Below are 19,033 nucleotides of genomic sequence, written 5' to 3'. Positions count from 1 at the left end.
AATTGAACCCTGCATTGGGTGTAGACATTACTTGAAAAAAAAATCTTGAAAAAAATATTAGGTCTGGGGCACCTGAGTGGCTCAGTCAGATAAGCATCTGACTCGGCTCAGGTCATGATCTCATGGTTTGTGAATTCAGGGCCCGCATCAGGCTCTGGAGACTGCTTTGGATTCTGTGTTTCACCCTCTCTCTGCCCCTTCCTCCCTCACACTCTGTCTGTCTCTCTCAAAAATAAATAAACATTAAAAAACATTTTTAAAAAGTTAGGTCTAAATGACAGCAAAAAGGTAATGAAATATTTGCATTATTCATGATAGGCCAAAGGTTAATATAAATATTTAAAGAATATTTATAAACCAATAATAATTATAAACCCTATTACAGAAAAATGAACAAAAGGTGGAACAAGTAATTTATTAAGTAGTACAAAGCCTCCCCTGCCAAATTAATACAAGAAATCTCAATAACAAATTTAAATTAACTTTTTTGTTTATTATATTGGTAAATAATTTTAAAGAAAAATATATAATATACACAATTCGCTAGTGTGCCCTGAGATTGGAAATTCATGTATTGCAGAAAGAGAACAAATAGGAGTAAACATTAAGGAAATTATACTAGAGTTATAATCCTTGACCCAATGTTTTTCCTATACAGATTTGCTCTTAAGAAATAGAGATGCAGACTATTACTAATGTGCAAAAATATATTTATTAGAGGATTATTTGTAATAAAGGAAAATTGGGAACCAATTAGGGATGGATAAATAATGGTACAATCAAATGATAGTACACTATGCAGTAGTTAGTTAAGCAATTTTGAAGAAAAGTTAGGAGAATGGGAAAATGTCCATAGTAAAATTTTAAAAGCATAAAAGAGTATGCAATTTTATAAACCTCTATATCATACTCTGATTTTTAGTGGTTGTTTCCTATCACGGAACTTTCACTTTTTACTTTGCATTTTCCAGTATTTTGTCAAGTTCTCCATAATAATTATATGTATTTTAGTACTCAGGAAATGGGCAAAATGCTGCTCCTCATTTTGTATTAAGTAAGCAAAACCATAAAATGCATATTCAGAAGGTCTCAACTATATAAATAAAAGTATTTATTTTTAAATCATTTTAAAATAAAACAAAAAGCCTGAAAAGAAAGAGTTTTATGTCTATTTGGCAGGCAGTGGACAACCTGAGAAAGTTCATGGGACCATGTGATTAGAGTGGCAGTTAAGATGAATTGCTTCGCAGCGTGCTAATAACTGGTGGGGAAAGGTGATCCGGACCAGGCTGTGGTAGAGGGGACAAGAAGGGGTTGATATTGAGTTACTACAAGGAACAGAACTGAAAATACTTGGAGACTGGGAGTGGGACATGGAGGACAAGTAGGAGCCAAGAGCTTAAAAAAAAACTCCTGAATTTAAAAAATACATACAATTATTGTAGAAAATTTGAAACAATAAAGAAAAATGCAAATTAAAAAAGTGAAATAAAAATAAAAGTGCCAACCTACAGAAACATGAAAATTTGGAGGAAAAGCTGGTGTGAAAGAGTAAGTTAATTTTTAAACTTAAGTTTGTGGCTACAAGAGGATATCAAAAATATATTTTAACATCTCCCTTAGTTTTTATTACATAATATGTAAACAGTAGAAAAAATCAAATAGGAGAGAAAGGTACACATTACTATCAAATCTCCTATTGAATTTCCTATTATTACTGGAAGTCCTTCTCTTCATTACTAGCCACTTTGAATTATTTTCAGTTTTATTTCCTCTGGTGATCAATTTATAGCTGTGGAGCTCAAACCTCGATATCTTGACCTATCAACATCAAACATTACCTGATGTCTCCACGGTCGGAAAGACCAAGAACTTTCTCTCTCTTCCTAATTTTTTTAAGTTAAATTATTTTGGGATTCTTTTGGTAACGATTGTAACATGTTACACTTCTGTAAGATGTTTAATACTTAAACTTTTATATCTTGATCAGCCAACTTCAAACATTACCACTGAATTCTCGACAATATAAACTGAGAATGTCAGTGATTATAAACTTCCTTACACTTCTCATCCCCCTGTTTTTCTCCCAATATCTGGCAGGTATGTGATTACTTATTAAAGTTCAGAACATTTATATTTTATTTGTAACTAAAATAAAAAAGACTCATATTTTGCCTAGTGGTTAAATTCTAAAAACTGATAAATATTTGATAACATTATGACTATGTAAATATTTTTGATGTAGAACATACATGTTTGAGGACCCACTATGAAAGAAATGTAATTCTTTATTTCTTTGCTTTTTAAACAACTTTATTGAGGTATAATTCGTACACCATATAATCCATCCCTTTTAAGTATACAATTTCAAGAGTTTTAGAAAACTTACTGAGTGGTGCAGTTTTCATCATAATCCAGTTCTAGAACATTTTCATCACTCTGATAAAATACCTCTTGTCCATTTACAGTCAATCCCTTTCCTACCCCCAGCCCCAAGTAACCACTAATCTACTTTCTGACTCTACAGATTTGCCTTTTCTGGTTTTGTTCACATAGGAAAACAGATTTAAGATTTATGTATGTTGTAGCAGGTATCAGTGTTTCATTCCTCTTTACTCTAGCTAGGGCTCCATTGTTTTGATTTACCACATTTTGTTAGTCATTTATAAGTTGATGGACATTTGAATTGTTTCCACTTTTTGGCCATAATAAATAATTCTGCTACAGACATTTGTGTACAGATCCTTCTGTGGATTCATGCTTTTTATTTCTCTTGGGTAGATACCTAGGAAATTAAATTCTGTACTTTCTAAACCAATCTACTCAAAGAAAAGTGTCACAATTATCAAAAGCATCTGGTGTTGTGGGAATCAGAGCTCAGAGAACCTGTACAAAAATGCCAGTAGTGTGGCTACTGCTTTTGGTGTGAGGAACAAATACAACTTTTTGTTCCTGACCCAAGGATAGGCTGGTAGGCTGATCTGATAGTCTGTATGAATGGCAAAATCTCAGAATCTTTACAGTTCTTGACATCTTTTTGTATCTGTTAATAAAATAAGGCATATTGATTTTATTGATCTTTTCAAAGAGCCAACTTTTTAGTTTGTTGATTATCTCTTTTGTCTTTCTGAGTTTTATTTCATTGATTTCTGCTCTGATATTTATTTCTTTATTTTTACTTATTTTGCTTATCCTCTTAATATTCTTAATGTGGATCCTAATGTCACTGATACAAGATCTTTGGTCATTTCTTTTTAAAATTTTTTAAAATGTTTATTAATTTTTGAGAGAGAGACAGAGCATGAATGGGGGAGGGGCAGAGAGAGAAGGAAACAGAATTTGAAGAAGGCTCCAGGCTCTGAGCTGTCAGCACAGAGCCTGATGCGGGGCTCAAACCTACAGACTGTGAGGTCAAGACCTGAGCTGAAGTCAGACACCCAACCAACTGAGCCACCCAGGCACCCCTGTTCATTTTTAATACAGCTATAGAGTGCTATAAATCCCCCCATCCCAGGTACTGCTTTAGCTATTTCTCACAGATTTTGATATGTTGTATTTTCATCTTTATTCAGTTGAAAATACATTCTAATTTCCTTTTCAATTTCTTATTTGGCCCATGGGTTAATTAAAAGTGTATCATTTAGTTTTCAAGTATTAGGGATTTTTCAAAGATATTTCTGTTACTGATTTCTCATTTAATTCCACTGGGGTCAGAGAATATACATTGTATTATTTGATCTTTGTAAATTTATTGAGATTTGTTTTATCACCCAGCATGTGATTTCTTTTGGTAAATATTCAATGTGTGTGCTTTAAAATAATGTGTATTTTGCTGTTGTTCAGTGGAGTGTACTATAAATGTCAATCAGGTCAAGTCTACTGACAGTGAGGTTCAGTTCTCTTATATACTTACTGGGTTTCTCTACTTGTTTTGTCGATTTTTAGAGTGAGATGTATAAAATATATGACTATATGACTGTAATTACAAATGTATTTATTTCTCCTGAGATTTGTATTATTTTTGCTTTCATGTATTTTGAAGCTCCATTATGTGCATCTTCATTTTGACACCTTCATTTTTTAGAGGCCTATCTGTGCATTAAAAAGCATATTTACTACAATTTTTCCAATATTTGAAATGCTTTTTGGCCTGGAAATTTTTGGAATATCTAGTGTGCCATATTGTTAAAACTTTGCATATTTTCTGGGGTTTTACTTATCAATTTATTTATTTAAAAAATTTTTTTAAATGTTTATTTTTGAGAAGGGGGGAGGGGCAGAAAAGAGGGAGGCACAGAATCCAAAGCAGGCTCCAGGCTCTGAGCTGTCAGCACAGAGCCTGATGTGGGGCTCCAACTCACAAACCGTGAGATCGTGGGCTGAGCCAAAGTCGGACGCTCAACAGACTGAGCCACCCAGGTGCCCCTTTAGTTATCAATTTAGAAGTAGTGTGCTTTCATTTAATCAATGACATAATCTTTTTAGTTTGTTAAGGTTGTTTTAAAATTTAATCCTTTTTTTTTCCTTGAAGCCATCTTTTTTGGATCCCCTGTTTCTTGTTCTAATTTGAATTAATTTCTTCCTAGCCCTTCTTCACAGAAGTAAACCTGGGACTTTGTTTTCAATCTCTATGGCTAGTTAGGTACAAGTCTCCAATTTTAGTCACTAATTACTTTTTGTTTCTCAAGTATACTGACTCAGGCAATTATTTTAGAAGATTATTTGAGTGGTATGCTTTCCAATTTGGTGCTCCTGAATATGTCATCATTTATCTTTGTCGTTTGCTGGGTGCGAACTTGTAAGTTTAAAACTGTTTCCCTCCAATTTATTACATGGTGCTAGTATAACCTTAGTATGAAAATCAATAAAGTTAGTGCTACAAATATTTCAAACATTTCACTCATGAATTAGGATGTAAAGTTTCTAAATAAAATGAAGACTAGCAATGCATAAAAACAATAATGCTCTATGACAAATTATTTGGAAAATAGCTCATGGTCAGTAAACCTACTGAAATAATTACACTTCAGTCTGAAGGAGGAAAGTCATGTGATAGTATCAATAATAATAAATGCTAACAATTAAAACATTATTTTTTAATTCTAACAATTTAATAGAGCAGTTACTATGCTTCTGATACTATTTTAAGTTCTTTGTGTATATTAACTCATTTAATCCTTACATCAGCATTATGAGAAAGATAATCTTATTATGTTCCTTTATACATGAGGGAACAGACACATAATAGTAACTTGCAAAAGATCACATAATTCTTTAAGTGAAAGAACAGGGATTCAAATTCAGGTAGTCTGGATCCTGTTCTACGCTGCAATATATCTTGGCATCCGTAGATACTGAAAAATCATTCTATAAATGTTTATCAACATTCCAATAAAATATTAGGTAATAAGAATGAAGGAACTACTTATTATAATAAAGATAATTTACCTGAATATAGAGTTAAAGCAAAAGAGGTGGAACATATGAGAGAGAAGAAACAAATTGGATCAATTTTTACCCTAATTTAGTACTATTTTCTCAACTTCTCCCCAGAGCTCATATTGAACGTTTTGTTTTGGCAAGCATATTTTAATTTCTCAGCGTACTTTCTTGTTATCTTATTTCTCTGTCTTATGTCAGAATTTTTTTGGTTTAATTTTATGAATGCAACATCTCAAATTTTTCTAAACAGATTAATTAGGAAAGAGAAAAGTTGAATGCTATTCCCTCAGTTCTATTTTCTTCAATGTGATTTATTTTATTTTTATTCTATTTAAAATATTTTTTTAAAGTTTATTTATATTTGAGAGACAGATTGAGTACAAGCGGGGGGAGAGGCAGAGAGAGAGGGAGACACAGAATCTGAAGCAGGCTTCAGACTCCGAACCTTCAGCACAAAGCCTGATGCAGGGCTAGAACCCATGAACCCTGATATAAGGTCATGACCTGAGCCAAAGTCGGATGCTCAATAGACTGAGCCACCCAGGCGCCCCTATTCTTATTCTATTAATACATCATGTAGACATTAGTTATAAACTAGAAAAGGAAAATGCTTTGAATTCTCTACATCAACAGAAATAATTTTTTGATGCTGCTTAAGGCTGAAAATTATATTGGTCAAGGATTTAAATAATAAGCTTTTCGGAATAGCTCATTGTTCAAATTTTAGTTTTATTTTATGAAATGCTTAATGCAACAATTAAGCATTTTTGTGTATTAAGGGTGTCATCAGTACACTAAGAGTTCATACGTATCAATATGTGACAGAAGTGAGATAGTGAAAGAAAGGGCAAGTAAGTTTCAATGACAAAATTCACCAACACTTAAGCAGAATAGTCCTCAATTTTTACATTGCAATACTATTGGTAAACTAGCCAATGTGAGGGCTTGAAATTTCTTTCCATAATTAGAAAAACATTTGTGCCCTGAAAGGGGTTATAACCTTAAGGACTAGGGTGTTTGGCTCATAAAATAGTAGTGGTGGAGTGCTTGCATTTTATAGAGACTTTTTCACTGTGATTCATCTCTGAGAGCACAGTTCCGATGTTGACTATCTCATTAAAGAAAAATCAGCTAAGAATTTATTAAGTGAATGTATCTAGGATTATAAATTAAGGCACAAGGAAGGCAAAATCAGTACTTTCAGAGCAATAACTAGCTCATTTCTGACAATTCTGGAAAATGCCCACAGCGGTGAGGTTGCAACAATGTAAAGCTAGCTAAAGACATTACATTCAGCTGGAGTTCAGGAAACAACTCGTTGGAAAAAGGAAAACTGAAGCCTCGGTTGATATAACCTTTTCTTTTTTGAAAACTTCATTTGCTGCTGACCTTGTTGCCACGTTCTGTCCACGAGTGTGTAGAAGCGCCTGCGACCCCGTGGTGGTCCCTGCCCACCCGGCGCGGCGTCCCCGGGGCTGCAGCGGGTCCTGGGGGCGGGCTCCCGCTCCGGCTTCAGGAGGGAGCCCCCAGCAGGCTCGGAGGGCGCCCGCACCTCGCGCCGGTCCGCCAGCACGTGCCGAGAGGCCGCCGGTTGGGAGCTGGAGCGGCCGGTCCACCTGAGGTTCCTCCTGGTTCACAGCGGCGTCCTGCTCTTCCCTTTCAGTCTCTGTGGGATCTCAGTGCCGGTGGAGACCAGGCGTGACCCTCCGTGGCGGGGCGGCTCAGGGAGATGGGGCCGTGGGCGCACAGAACTTCCTCCCCGGCGCCCCCCGCGTCACACCCGCGGAGCCAGCTCCCTCGTGGCTGCTCTGGGGTGGCAGTGGCCACGCGGCGCAGACCTCGCAGAGGTGGGTTAAGATAAGACACCTCTCCAGAGGCTGGGGGTCAGCCCTGGGATCAATAACGGCGGAAGTCTGGCTTCCCGCGCCCGGGAGGCTGCCTCCGTCTGGTTAGAGAAGGTTCCGAGGCGAGGTGGCCACCGACAGGAGTGGCTCCAGTGACAGCCGCAGACTTCACCAGAGCTGGCTGGCCAGTGCTCCTGGAGGGTATGATACTGAGGGCAGCCAGGTTTTCAACGCGAGCCGCCAGCAGAAGCTTCTCCCAGGTCCTCTTGAGATTTATGAGGTAATGCCGTTACTTTTCCTTTTGTAGACGATGGTTTCGTTTGGAAGTCAAGGTTTGTGCCACCCAAATGGGTTCCTGATGAAAGGAATTTGAGGGCATCCTGCTCCTTTATTTGCAGGACATCAAGGGCTCTGGACGCTGTGAAAGTTTTCTGTGAAGTTATTATGGGAACCCAGAAAGGAGGCCTATACGACTCTGCCCAAATAGCGCAGAAATCTCACCTCTTCTAATTTGTAAATCAGAAGACACTTTTTTTTGAGAGACAGAGAGAGAGTGGCAGAGGGGGAGCTAGGGGCAGAGACAGAGAGAATCCAAGGAGGGGAAGAGAGTGAGAAAGAGAGAAGCAGGAAAGCAGAACTCACCAAAGTGGGGCACAAGCTCACCTGCAGCTGGGCTCATGTTGGCCTGAGGGGGAGCCTCAAACTCAGGAACAGTGAGATCATGACCTGAACCGAAGTCAGATGCTTAACGACTGAGCCACCCGGGTGCCCCAGAAGACACTTTCTGTAACAATTTACAAAGATGCTTTTTACAGATATTATGATTTTGACCACCAGATGCGCTCAGTGTTTAGACACACATAGTAACTTTATATTGGAAGGCCTTGTTAGTAAAATCACAGATAGTGCCCCTTTTAAAGGGCTGGCTTTAAATCTGGGAAATATCTCTGTTTCTCCATTTCCTAAACTGTTAAATGGGAATATTACCTACCATTCATGGGTTTTTGTAAAAATTTTAAAATGGTAAACTGTTAGGTACTAGAAACAGGGTCGGACATACAGTAAGTACTCAATAAATACGAGATGTTATCACGTGTCTACTACGTATGAATATCGGTAACAGCAAGGTATCTTGTGGGGAAGAATAAAACTACATCTGGCTTTCTAAACAAGCAAGAAGAGATACTGCTTTTAAGTGTATTTTTCTTAGCAGCTTGCGGATAGCAATAGCTGTTATGGAGCTCATACTCAGGGTCTGTGCTGGTTTCAAAGAAAGCTCACCATGTGTTGGGAGCTTGGCAGATGACTCAGTTCTGATTCCTTTTATGTTCACTTTCTCTCATTTTTCTTCTAAAATGCACAAGCGGCACAGCATCCATTTCTCTCCCTCTCTCCCTTTCTTCTTCCCCCCACCTTCACACAGTCCCTTTACTTCAGCACACACATGCACACACACACACACACACACACACACTCTCTCTCTCTCTCTCTCCTCTCTCTCTCTCTCTTCCACACTAGTTTCGTTTTATTTATTTTGTAACCCCCAAAGGATTCACGGAGCAGGCTGTGTGCAGCTGCTGTGTTTTCTACTGGTTAAATTGGCAGTTACCTACTGTGTGGAGTTGCTAGGAGAAGGTGAATAAGCATGATTACAGCATCATTGATGTACATAGTCTTTCAATAACAACCTGTGGAGCTCCGTGGTCTGTCTTCTGCATGGCTCTATGTGTTATTTTCTCATTGTTGCCATTAATTTTTATTGCGTTTGTTGTTAGGGCATGATATATCTTTAACTGTTGGTTCCAGATCAATGAAGAGACAAAAACCTTGGCATTTAAAACAGGCACTTTTTTCTCAGGGTGGTGCTGCTGACACTGGTTCCTACCATCTGCTTTCTTATTACATCCTGCCCTCTTTCTATTGGTAGAGAGGCATTCAGCTTCTTCTGGTGCGCTAAAGTCATTCACGTTTCTCTTGTGCATAATAGATCTCGTAAACTGTAGGAATTCTGATGTGCTTCAGTGCACCGAACGGTAACAGATGAGCTGCTTTTGGGGAGAGCTGGAACACTCAGTCGGTCAGTAGTACAGTAGCAGGCTCACATGTGCGGATTGCTCCTGTGAGGTCAGAGGATCTGTTTATACTGCTGTCTGCTTGGGAGGTTGGGTGATGTGAGCAGTGGATATGCCTGTCAAAGTCAGTAGCAATTCTGGCAGAGGCTGCCCTCAGCTTTGTAAATCTGCAGTATTTTGATAGATGAGAGATGCTACTGTATAACTGTTTGAGATTTGTAGTGGTCTGAGGAATGCTTGTTCTAGCTGCTGAAACTGACTGTAACTATATTGCCCTAGGAATATCATCATGGGGTCTACTGCTACAGAAATTGAAGAATTGGAAAACACCCCTCTTAAGTATCTGATAGGAGAACACACTGAAAAAATGTGGCAACGCCTGAAAGGAATGTGAGTAAGCTCTTTGCTTGGTTCTGTGTTTTTATTCCCACCACCCCACCCAAAACTTGACTATTAATATGACTAATTGTTCGTAATATCTGACTTTGTGGACTAGTGTTTCCTTTAGAAAGATTTTCTCTTAAAAAATAAAATGTGTGAGTGTCAGCTAACAACTTGCCTGAAGGATGGATAGTCTTTTTTGCACCTGTATGTGTAATATAAAGTAAGGTAACTCCCTGAGAATTCACTTGACTGTTACAACACATGGTTTCTTTTATACATTCTGTATATATTCTTTAGATATGTGGTTTAGATATGCAGAAAAGTAACTAGAAAAGCTGCTTGCCAGGATACTTGCAGAAATAAAATTTCCTTCAGTAAAATAAAAAAGATTACTACTGATACTTATTTCTCTGTGATTAGATTTTGAAAACACAAGGGCAGGATTAATGTGATAATAAATACTTATATTCCACTGTGCTTCTTCTTTGTCTTAATTAATAATGTTTGCTTAAGAAAAAATGTGGTAAAAACACTAGTAGCATACCAAACTTATTGGAGAGTTTTGTCTTTAAATTAACCAATTCACTTCTTCTGAGAACACACAGTAGCTCATGGTATAAAATAGACCTTACTAACTTGGGCTAAGAGATGTGCTTATGTCAAACATGAAATGTAAGTACCTGGGTCAAACTTTAATTGCATTGCTATTCACCTTGCTATTTAAACAAGATTTAAGTTTTTTTTCTGTCTATGCTACTAATTTCTGTTCATCTGTTCCAGCACCCTATGTATACATGCTTTATTTTAATTATAATTTAAAAATCAGGTTTAACATTTGGATAAAAATTTGCATTATGAATATATACAGGCCAGTGTAATTGCTCAGCATATTTGTAGTTCTGAAATGAAAATATATTTTCTTGTTTATAATCATAGCTGAAGGAATCCTATACCATGCAAAATAGAGATTTTCTAGGATTCATATTTCTAATGCTGCATTTACATACTGTTGTATAAAGTGCAACATCTGAGTAAATTTAATGTGGTTGTTTTTATATCTATGATTTTTTTGAAAGAAAAATATTGTTAAACTTTGTTTAGAGGAAAAATTCCTACTACTTTCCTCCACTTGAATGTATTTAATGATGTTTGTATATTTAAGTAGTATTTTCTGTATATTTTCTTACAGTTGAAGTAACATATGACATTACAGTGCACTAGTATAGAGCTCACTAATAATGCAAACAACATTTAACAGAGAACTTTTAAAAAGGAAGCCATCTTACATCATTTGAATGAATTAGAGAAATATGTTTTCAAGATCCATTGAAGACCAGAATTACAGTTTTTTGGGGAGGTGGTTCTCTAAGGAAACAAATAATCCTATAAAAGCAAGTAACAGCTTACAAAATTAATTAGCATAGATGAAAATTAAACATTGGTAGTCATCAGATGATTTGTCCTAACCTAATTAGTAGATGAACATCTGTACCGGAAAAATTATAGATCATATTACAATCTAGTTTAGATTTTCTTCCCTTTAGCAGGACAGGATGTTTTTGCTTGTTTGTTTGTTTTGTTTGTATTTGTTTTATTTTTCTGTAGTTACTTAAATGTATGAAGATGTATGGTAGTGAATTTGTGCATATGTCTTAAAAAAAAATTGAAAAGTGACTTTGTGTTTACCTGACATTTTAGAGCAGTTATCTGACTTTCACTTTATCAAGTGATCTCAAAGATCAATCTCATTTTATTTCAGTAGAGTAGAGTCATTCAGCAGTAGAGCTTCATGATTTGATATTCAACATTGATGTAAGATATAATAATACATGCATGTACTAAGTAAATTTGGTATTTTGCCTCCATAGAGTCACTGAAGGATCATTTAGGGGAAAAATTACTGAAACTAGTTTTTTAAAAAATAATTATTATTACCAAACTGATTGAAATGACTGATTGGCTTTGCATCAAAGAAAGAAGGAATTTGCATTTTGGTACTATTACTTTAACTTGTACTTTGACTTAAGACATTTTCAGTATTCTAGGTTTAGAATTTTCAAAACAAGAAGCTCTAAATCTAAAATCTGCATGACTAATGGCAACCAAATTGTTTAATTATGGTCTCTTGTGTAGTCTGCATTCATAGCAGTGATATGAGGGTCTCCTCATTCCATTGCTGGAATTGTCTTGCTTATTTAAAATGTAATATTGATTCAAACAGGATTTTTAGCTTCTTACAATCTCTACTTCTAGAATTTCACTTTTTAAGTGTTGGCAATTAAAATTATGTTATTCATGAAAGCTATCAAACAATTTTGCAATAATTTTTTAGTTTGTTCAAAACTCAATGAGGACTTGTAGATATTTGGAAAATGATTTTTCTACTTTTACTGTATCTAACTTCAAAGATACATTGATTTATTTCAACAGGACATTCTGTTTTTAAGTAGGTTTATAATATGTACATTTTTGAGGTTAAATAAAAATAGAGACAAAGGTTAGTAAAATAAAGTTTATTCAAGTATACTTTAAATTTGGAAACATGAACTACTGTAGGTAGATATTTATAGAAAATATTTTATAAGCAATATCATATAACATAAGATTTTGTAACACTTTTTTTGAGTTGATAGAAATAATTTTTAAATTTTGTAGCACATGTGAAACATCATTAAACTAAATTAAAATATCAATTATTCTCTACCTCTTTGTTGATTTTTTTCATTGAGTCCCTTTTAAATCTCCTTCATATAATATTTAATTGAGACACCATATTTGGTGATATGCCAAGAAGTCTCTTGTTCCTTTGTGGAGACAAAGGTGAAACCCTTTCCTCTTCCCATTTCTGATGTAGACTTGCATGCTTTATTTTATTAATTTTATTTTATAGTTATGGCTTTTTTCTTTAGCTTTCTTCAATCCATCTTCAATCCACCAACTTGTCTCTCAATATGACAGTTCAGATTCTACACTATGACTCACCATCCATGATGTTGGAAATATTAGCGAATGGCTATGGCATCATGCCCTTCATAAACAACACTTACAAAGAGTCATATACCTGTCCATACGTTATCAGTTATTTAGGACCTGGAAAACATTTCCTATTTCTTCTGCCATCTCAATACCTAATGAAGTTTCTGGTTCAGAAGTTTTCTGTGACTCTGGGACCATGTACTAATTCCTACAGACTAAGGACATTTTTCTAACACTAGTCTTTGCAAAGACTGTTAAGTTTATTGATTCCCATGAGGAACACTGATTTGAAGATTTTGTATGTGTTTTCATTTATGCAGTTTCCCCTCCAGTTTTAGAAAGAATTCTGTTCTCTGTGTCATGGTACTCCTTTATTGTTATTTTTAATGTACAATTGCTCCACAGCTGTGGATTTAAAAGAAAAAAAATCATATTTAAAAAATTTTCCATGCGAGCATGGAACCTGATGCGGGGCTCAAACCCACAAACTTCAACATCATAACCTGAGCTGAAACAAAGTCAGACACCTAACAAACTGAGCCACTCAGACGCCCCAGAAAAAACATTTTAAGACATTGGTACTGCTCTTTCCAGTCAATGCCACTGTTCTAAGAGTTTAATGCAAGGGGCGACAGCCTTTCCAGAAAACTGTGATCAACTAGAAATTCCAGTGAACATGACATTATAACAAAAACTTATTCACAGTGTTACCTTTTCCAGTTGTTCAACAGAAGGGAGGAAAGTTTAAACTACTTAAAACTACAAACTATTGACAAAAATCTAAGACTCATTACTTCATAGTAATTATTGCCAATCCTTTCAGCTTTTATAAATGTAGGACTAGAACTTATGAGAATTTTACAGTTAGAAATGAACTTAATTTTTTTTACTTATTTTTTATTTTTAAAAATGTTTTCATTTATTTTTGAGGACAGAGAGAGACAAAGCATGAGCAGGGGAGGGGCAGAGAGAGAGGGAGACACAGAATCCGAAGCAGGCTCCAGGCTCTGAGCTGTCAGCACAGAGCCCAATGCAGGGCTCTAATTTGTGAACCAGAGATCATGGCCTGGGCTGAGGGCAGACGCTGAACCTAATGAGCCACCCAGGTGCCACTAAACTAACTTAATATTTGAGAATTAATTTTGCACATATAGATGCTTACCTCCATATCTTGACAAGTGTCCAGATATTAAGATGTGGAATTGTGAATGTAACAGTTGAAAGACCTAAGCTGCTCTTTTTTCTTTTTCCCTCTGATGGGTGGTAAACACAATCATCAGTAATGGAAGCATAAAATATAGAGAAGAAGAGAGTGCAGGAGAAAGGAGGAAATGTGTAATAACCCTATAGCTAATTTAAAGTAACTGTAATTAAAGAGGGCAGTGTGTTGAACAGCTCTCAGATGCACTTGCCCAAACCCTTATCACCAAGAAGATGTAGCAGAAATACATATTTAGAATGAAAATTGGCAAAACAGGTAAAATGACAGGAGCTATTAGCACCATATTCCAAAACTGGAATTATACTTTAGGATAAAGCAGCATTATAGATTAGCAGATCTGATCCTTTTACTATCCTGCCTTCTAGTACCTTCCCTTGAAAGTTCAGCATCCTTCACCCTGTACCTGCTCCACATTTGGAACCTCTTTTCATACCTCTCCTTCTGTGGCCACCTCCCAATCAGCTTCAAGGTTGTCCCAAAGAAACACTGCATACCACCCATCTGCGTTTACTCATTTTGTTCTCTCTTCCCAAGGGAGCCACTCCTTTCTCCTCTCTCAGCCAGAGCTGCTTTTGTTCCCTGTGATGTTTTTAGAGATGTGTGGGGATGCTTCTGGTTATTGCAGTGCCTGAGGATGTTTCTGTATTCAGTGGGCAGCAGGGTTCAGGCATGATAAATGTTCTCCAGAGCTTGGGAAATTCCTTCTTCAGGAAGAATTATCCTACTCACAATGCTACTGAGGAACACTATTAAGAAATGCTCAAAGATCTTGTCTTAAATTTCACTTGCAAAGGAAATCCTTCTTGATCCTTCACACTAGGTCAGTTTCCTATATTTGGCTCTTAAAAGAACCTGGACTTCCCTTTTCATAACAAAATCTACCTTCACTACTGGACCACAAGTTCCTGAGGGCACAAATTATGTTCATTGTGTTTGCTTTGGGATCACCAGCACCTAGCACAATACCTGGCATGTGGTAGATCATGCAATAAATGCTTTTCAATGAATCAATGAATGAATAAAATTTGGAATCTTACAGTGGTTCTGACTTCAAAGTTGGAGGATCAGTCAGGTTGCCAAAATAGGGCCTAAGGTCAGGTTGGAGGAGTAGAGATAGATTCACAGATAGAATAGGGATGGAGAAGACGGGAGAAAGTAATATTTGCTTATCATCTACTAGTTGTCAGAACTTTCCAAATATAACATCTGTATGCTTACTTACTTTTCCAATGATTTCAAAAAGTAATTATCCTAAGTTGGTTAAATAGCTAGTGTCTGGTGAAGCTCGCATTTAAATACAGATTCATCTGCCTGTAAAGCTTTTATTCATCTTACTTTCAAAGCACAAAAGAAGACATCCTCAGAATAGTTACCAAGAAAGATCACAGAAAAGGATGCAGAGTCGTGCTTCTGAAAACTTAGTCCATGGGTTTTGTGGTAGACAGAAGAACTGCCCCCTAGACATGTCCACGTCCTAATCCCTAGAATCTGTGAATCTGTCAAAGGGGAAGTAAGGCAGCAGATGGAATTAAGGTTGCTAGTCAGCTGACCTTAAAATATGGAGATGAGACTGCATTATCCAGCTGGGCCAAATGTAATCACAACGGTTCTTAAAAGTGGAAGAGGGAGGGAGAAGAAGAGGTCAGAATGCTCTGATGTGAGGAAGACTCAACTTGTCTTGGTCAATGGTGAAGATGGAGGAAGCAGACTAGGAGGCAAGGTATGTGGGCAACCTCTAGAGGCTTGCAAAAGTAAGAAACGGATTCTTCTCTAAGCCTCCAAAAAGAATGCAGCTTTGCCAAAACTGTGATTTTAGCCCAGTGAAACTTGCCTCAAATTTCTGACCTACAGAACTGGAGATAATGCGTTTGTGTTGTTTCAAGCTACTAAGTTTGTGCTAAATATGATGCAGCAGCAGTAAGAAACTAATACATTCTTTCTGTAATAGAGTAACAGAGTGCTGAATCAACATGACCATTTTTATATTCTTACCCTCTCCCCTACCACTACCCCCCAACACACTTCCTCACACAGACAGGATGCTTAGGGTGAAGCCAGTCTTGGCCAGTCTATGGAGAACTGGAGTAGATGCTCTTTATCTTTAGCCATTAAATATCTCCCTGTCTTCCATCTAAACCTGGTTTATATGCCTAGACCACCAATTTTCTGACAAAGCTCTGATATTGAGAGCTTATAGTAGATTCATTTCAAATGTCAAAGAAGAATGTTTATGCTCTTTTTTGGAAGTTGTTGATAAATCTTAATTTCTTTTCTCACATTGTTGAGTATATGATAGTTTTGATGGTTTAGTCAGAAAAATCAGCTTAAAAGTGTGTCCTTCAGTTATAAAAATAAAGAAAACCACCTCAAAAAAACCTATTCTGGTGTGTAAATATAATCTTATTGTAAGGCTCAGTCCTTATATAATATTATGTTATATTTATAGAATAGAGATATCATTGAGGTAAAATACCTTAGAGATTAAAAACTGAACTGTGGAATCAGTCAGGTATTTTCTAATACCATCTGTCCTTTAGCTGCATGATCATGGAAAATGTATTAACTTTTCTAAACTTTACTTTCTTTATCTGTAAAATCCAATTATTTGATTCGTTCACTCATTCAGTAAATACCCACTGGTTGTGTACTGTGTCAGGCACTAGTTTAGGTAGATGAGCCTACAGTTTAGTAGAGGAAACAAACATCAAAAAGGTGAATTATAAAAAAAAATAGAGTAAGAAGTGACCTTAAGAAAATGCACAAAGTGATGTGATCAAGAGTTACTTGGGAAAGTATTTTGGTTAGGAATGATCTATCTTAGAAGGTGCCTTTTCAGCTGAGACATAGACAAAACCTCATGAGATCTTGGGGTGGGGTGGGGTTAATGAATGACACCTCTCCTCAGCAGGGGCAAAGTCTGCCCTCCTAAATGTGCTTTCACAGATGAGACTGTGATTTGTATAAGCAGAATATCCCTTCCTCACTCTCTGAAAAGGATAGCTTGCACCCCCAGGTCTAATTCTTTATTCACAATTCACCAACCAAGTGCTCTTCCTCCTTTGTGAAAGAATGTGAAAAGTGGCAAAGGGAGGCCTGAAAGGCTTTTTCAGGTGAAGGTTTTTCCACTTGAAAGGGAAGCATTTGGATCAGGGTGTCTGCATATTGCCCAAATCAAGGTAGTGCAAATTAAATAAAATAATGTGCATAAGAAATATAGCACAGGGGTTGAGCATCTGACTTAAAAAAATTTTTTTTAACATTTATTTATTATTGAGAGACAGACACAGAGCATGAGCAGGGAAGGGGCTGAGAGATAGAGAGACACAGAATCTGAAGCAGGCTCCAGGTTCTGACCTGTCAGCACAGAGCCTGACGCAGGGCTCCAACTCACAAACCATGATATCATGACCTGAGCTGAAACTGGACGCTTAACCAACTGAGCCACCCAGGCGCCCCACGCCTGACTTTTGATTTTGGCTCAGGTCGTGGTCTCACCGTTTGTGAGATTGAGCTCTGTATGGAGATCTGCGCTGACAGCAAGGAGCCCGCTTGGAATTCTCTCTCTCCTTCTCTCTCTGCCCTTCCTCCTGCTTGCACACATGCATACATGGGCTCTCTCTCTCAAAATAAATATTAAAAAGCAGAAATATAGGGGCACCTGGGTGGCTCAGTTGGTTAAGAATCCGACTTCGGCTCGGCTCAGGTCATGATCTTGCGGTCAATGAATTCAAGCCCCACGTCGGGCTCTGTGCTGACAGCTCAGAGCCTGGAGCCTGCTTTGGATTCTGTCTCCCCATCTCTTCGCTCCTCCCCAGCTCATGCTTAGTTCTCTCTCTCAAAAATGAATAAACGTTAAAAATTTTTTTTAAAAAAAGAAATAGCACAATACCTGGCACACAGTAACCTTCTCAAAACACTGTAGTTATTAATATTTCCATAATCTTAATCATTCTTATGTGTATATAAACTCTGCTATTTAACAGCTATATGATCTTCTCTAAGTTGATTGATTTTTTGATGCCTTAGGTTTCGTATCCGTAAAGTGGGAATGATATCATTATGTATCTCCTAGATATTAAAAAGATTAAATGAATGAATCTTATGAACATCTTAGAACAGTGTCCAGAATTCAAGAATTCTAGCTGTTATCATTATTATTACTAATATTATATGCAAAAGCAGAATTCTATTTTTTTTAAAGTAATTTTCTTGTCAGAATCTGTGGAGAGAGTCAAGTTGTTAGATGAGAAAAGGAAGACCTTCTATTAGTTCAGTGGAGGTGCTCTTGCCAAGATTCCCAGGCTTTTATACTCAAGGATTTACATTTCCTTGGGGAAGGAGTGATGGGTATGTAAGGAGAGAGAGCTGATGAAGAGAAGTGGGCTGGCCTTGGAGTTTCACCTATAGAATTGCCTTGATGGATTCAGCACCCTTTATTCAGTGTCATGTGGTGGACTTAGAATTGATTTTAGGGCTCTATAATCATGTATAAACCAGGGCCAATCTGATTTCCTGAGTCACTCTGGCTTGAAAATCATTCTTTAGGTCTTTTGTTATCCCAGTCTGGTTCTCAATGGATTTGACTTCCAAGTAATTACTGTCATGTCCCATAGTCCTTCCTTTTGCTGATTCATTTTAGAAAATACAAAATTACCATTATAGTATTAGATTTTTTCCCTTATTCTAATATATTTCAATCAGCTAATCAAATGTAAATATTTGAGCAAGTCTGATTCCCATCCAAAAGGTCTGCGCTATAAGCCTTTTGGATAGGAAAGGGACTGTTCACTAACATCATTAAACAGATGATAATGTGAAAAGTTCATGAGAATCACAGTATTCCAAATATCTGGTCTGAGCAAGTATTAGGCATGATTATTTATTGTCAAAGAAGCATATAAAAGTGATAATAGGTCATGGGAGGCATATAAATGAAACATTATGACTTTTTTGGTTTCTTCTTTAAACTACAGTTTCCTGAGTTGTTTAAAGATATTGTATTTTATTTTACATTTTATAAAATAATTAAAAACATAAATTTTTACCAAATAGGCCGATAAAATGCTCAACGCAGATCATTTCTTCTAGGTAAT

The 19,033-nt window shown here is 36.7% G+C and overlaps 1 protein-coding gene across 4 annotated transcripts in view; it reads left to right on the top strand.

Annotated features, from left to right (window-relative positions):
* The first annotated feature begins 8,840 nt into the window (after positions 1–8,840).
* PDE1A (phosphodiesterase 1A) overlaps positions 8,841–19,033 on the top strand; it is a 326,532-nt gene continuing 316,339 nt past the window's right edge. The window contains exons 1-2 of one of the 4 annotated variants that reach the window (XM_030326584.1): positions 8,841–8,921; positions 9,638–9,748. In XM_030326584.1, coding sequence (XP_030182444.1) covers positions 9,648–9,748 — 101 coding nt within the window. In that variant the 5' untranslated portion in view covers positions 8,841–8,921; positions 9,638–9,647. Of the gene's footprint in view, positions 8,922–9,242; positions 9,411–9,637; positions 9,749–19,033 lie in introns of those variants that run through there. The other 3 variants (XM_030326583.2, XM_030326582.2, XM_030326586.2) reach the window with 3 other exon arrangements.

Source organism: Lynx canadensis, chromosome C1 (genome assembly GCF_007474595.2).
Source record: "Lynx canadensis isolate LIC74 chromosome C1, mLynCan4.pri.v2, whole genome shotgun sequence".
Taxonomy (NCBI): domain Eukaryota; kingdom Metazoa; phylum Chordata; class Mammalia; order Carnivora; family Felidae; genus Lynx; species Lynx canadensis.
The sequence above is the reverse complement of the archived record's forward strand: the minus strand, read 5'-3'. Positions and strand labels throughout refer to the sequence as shown.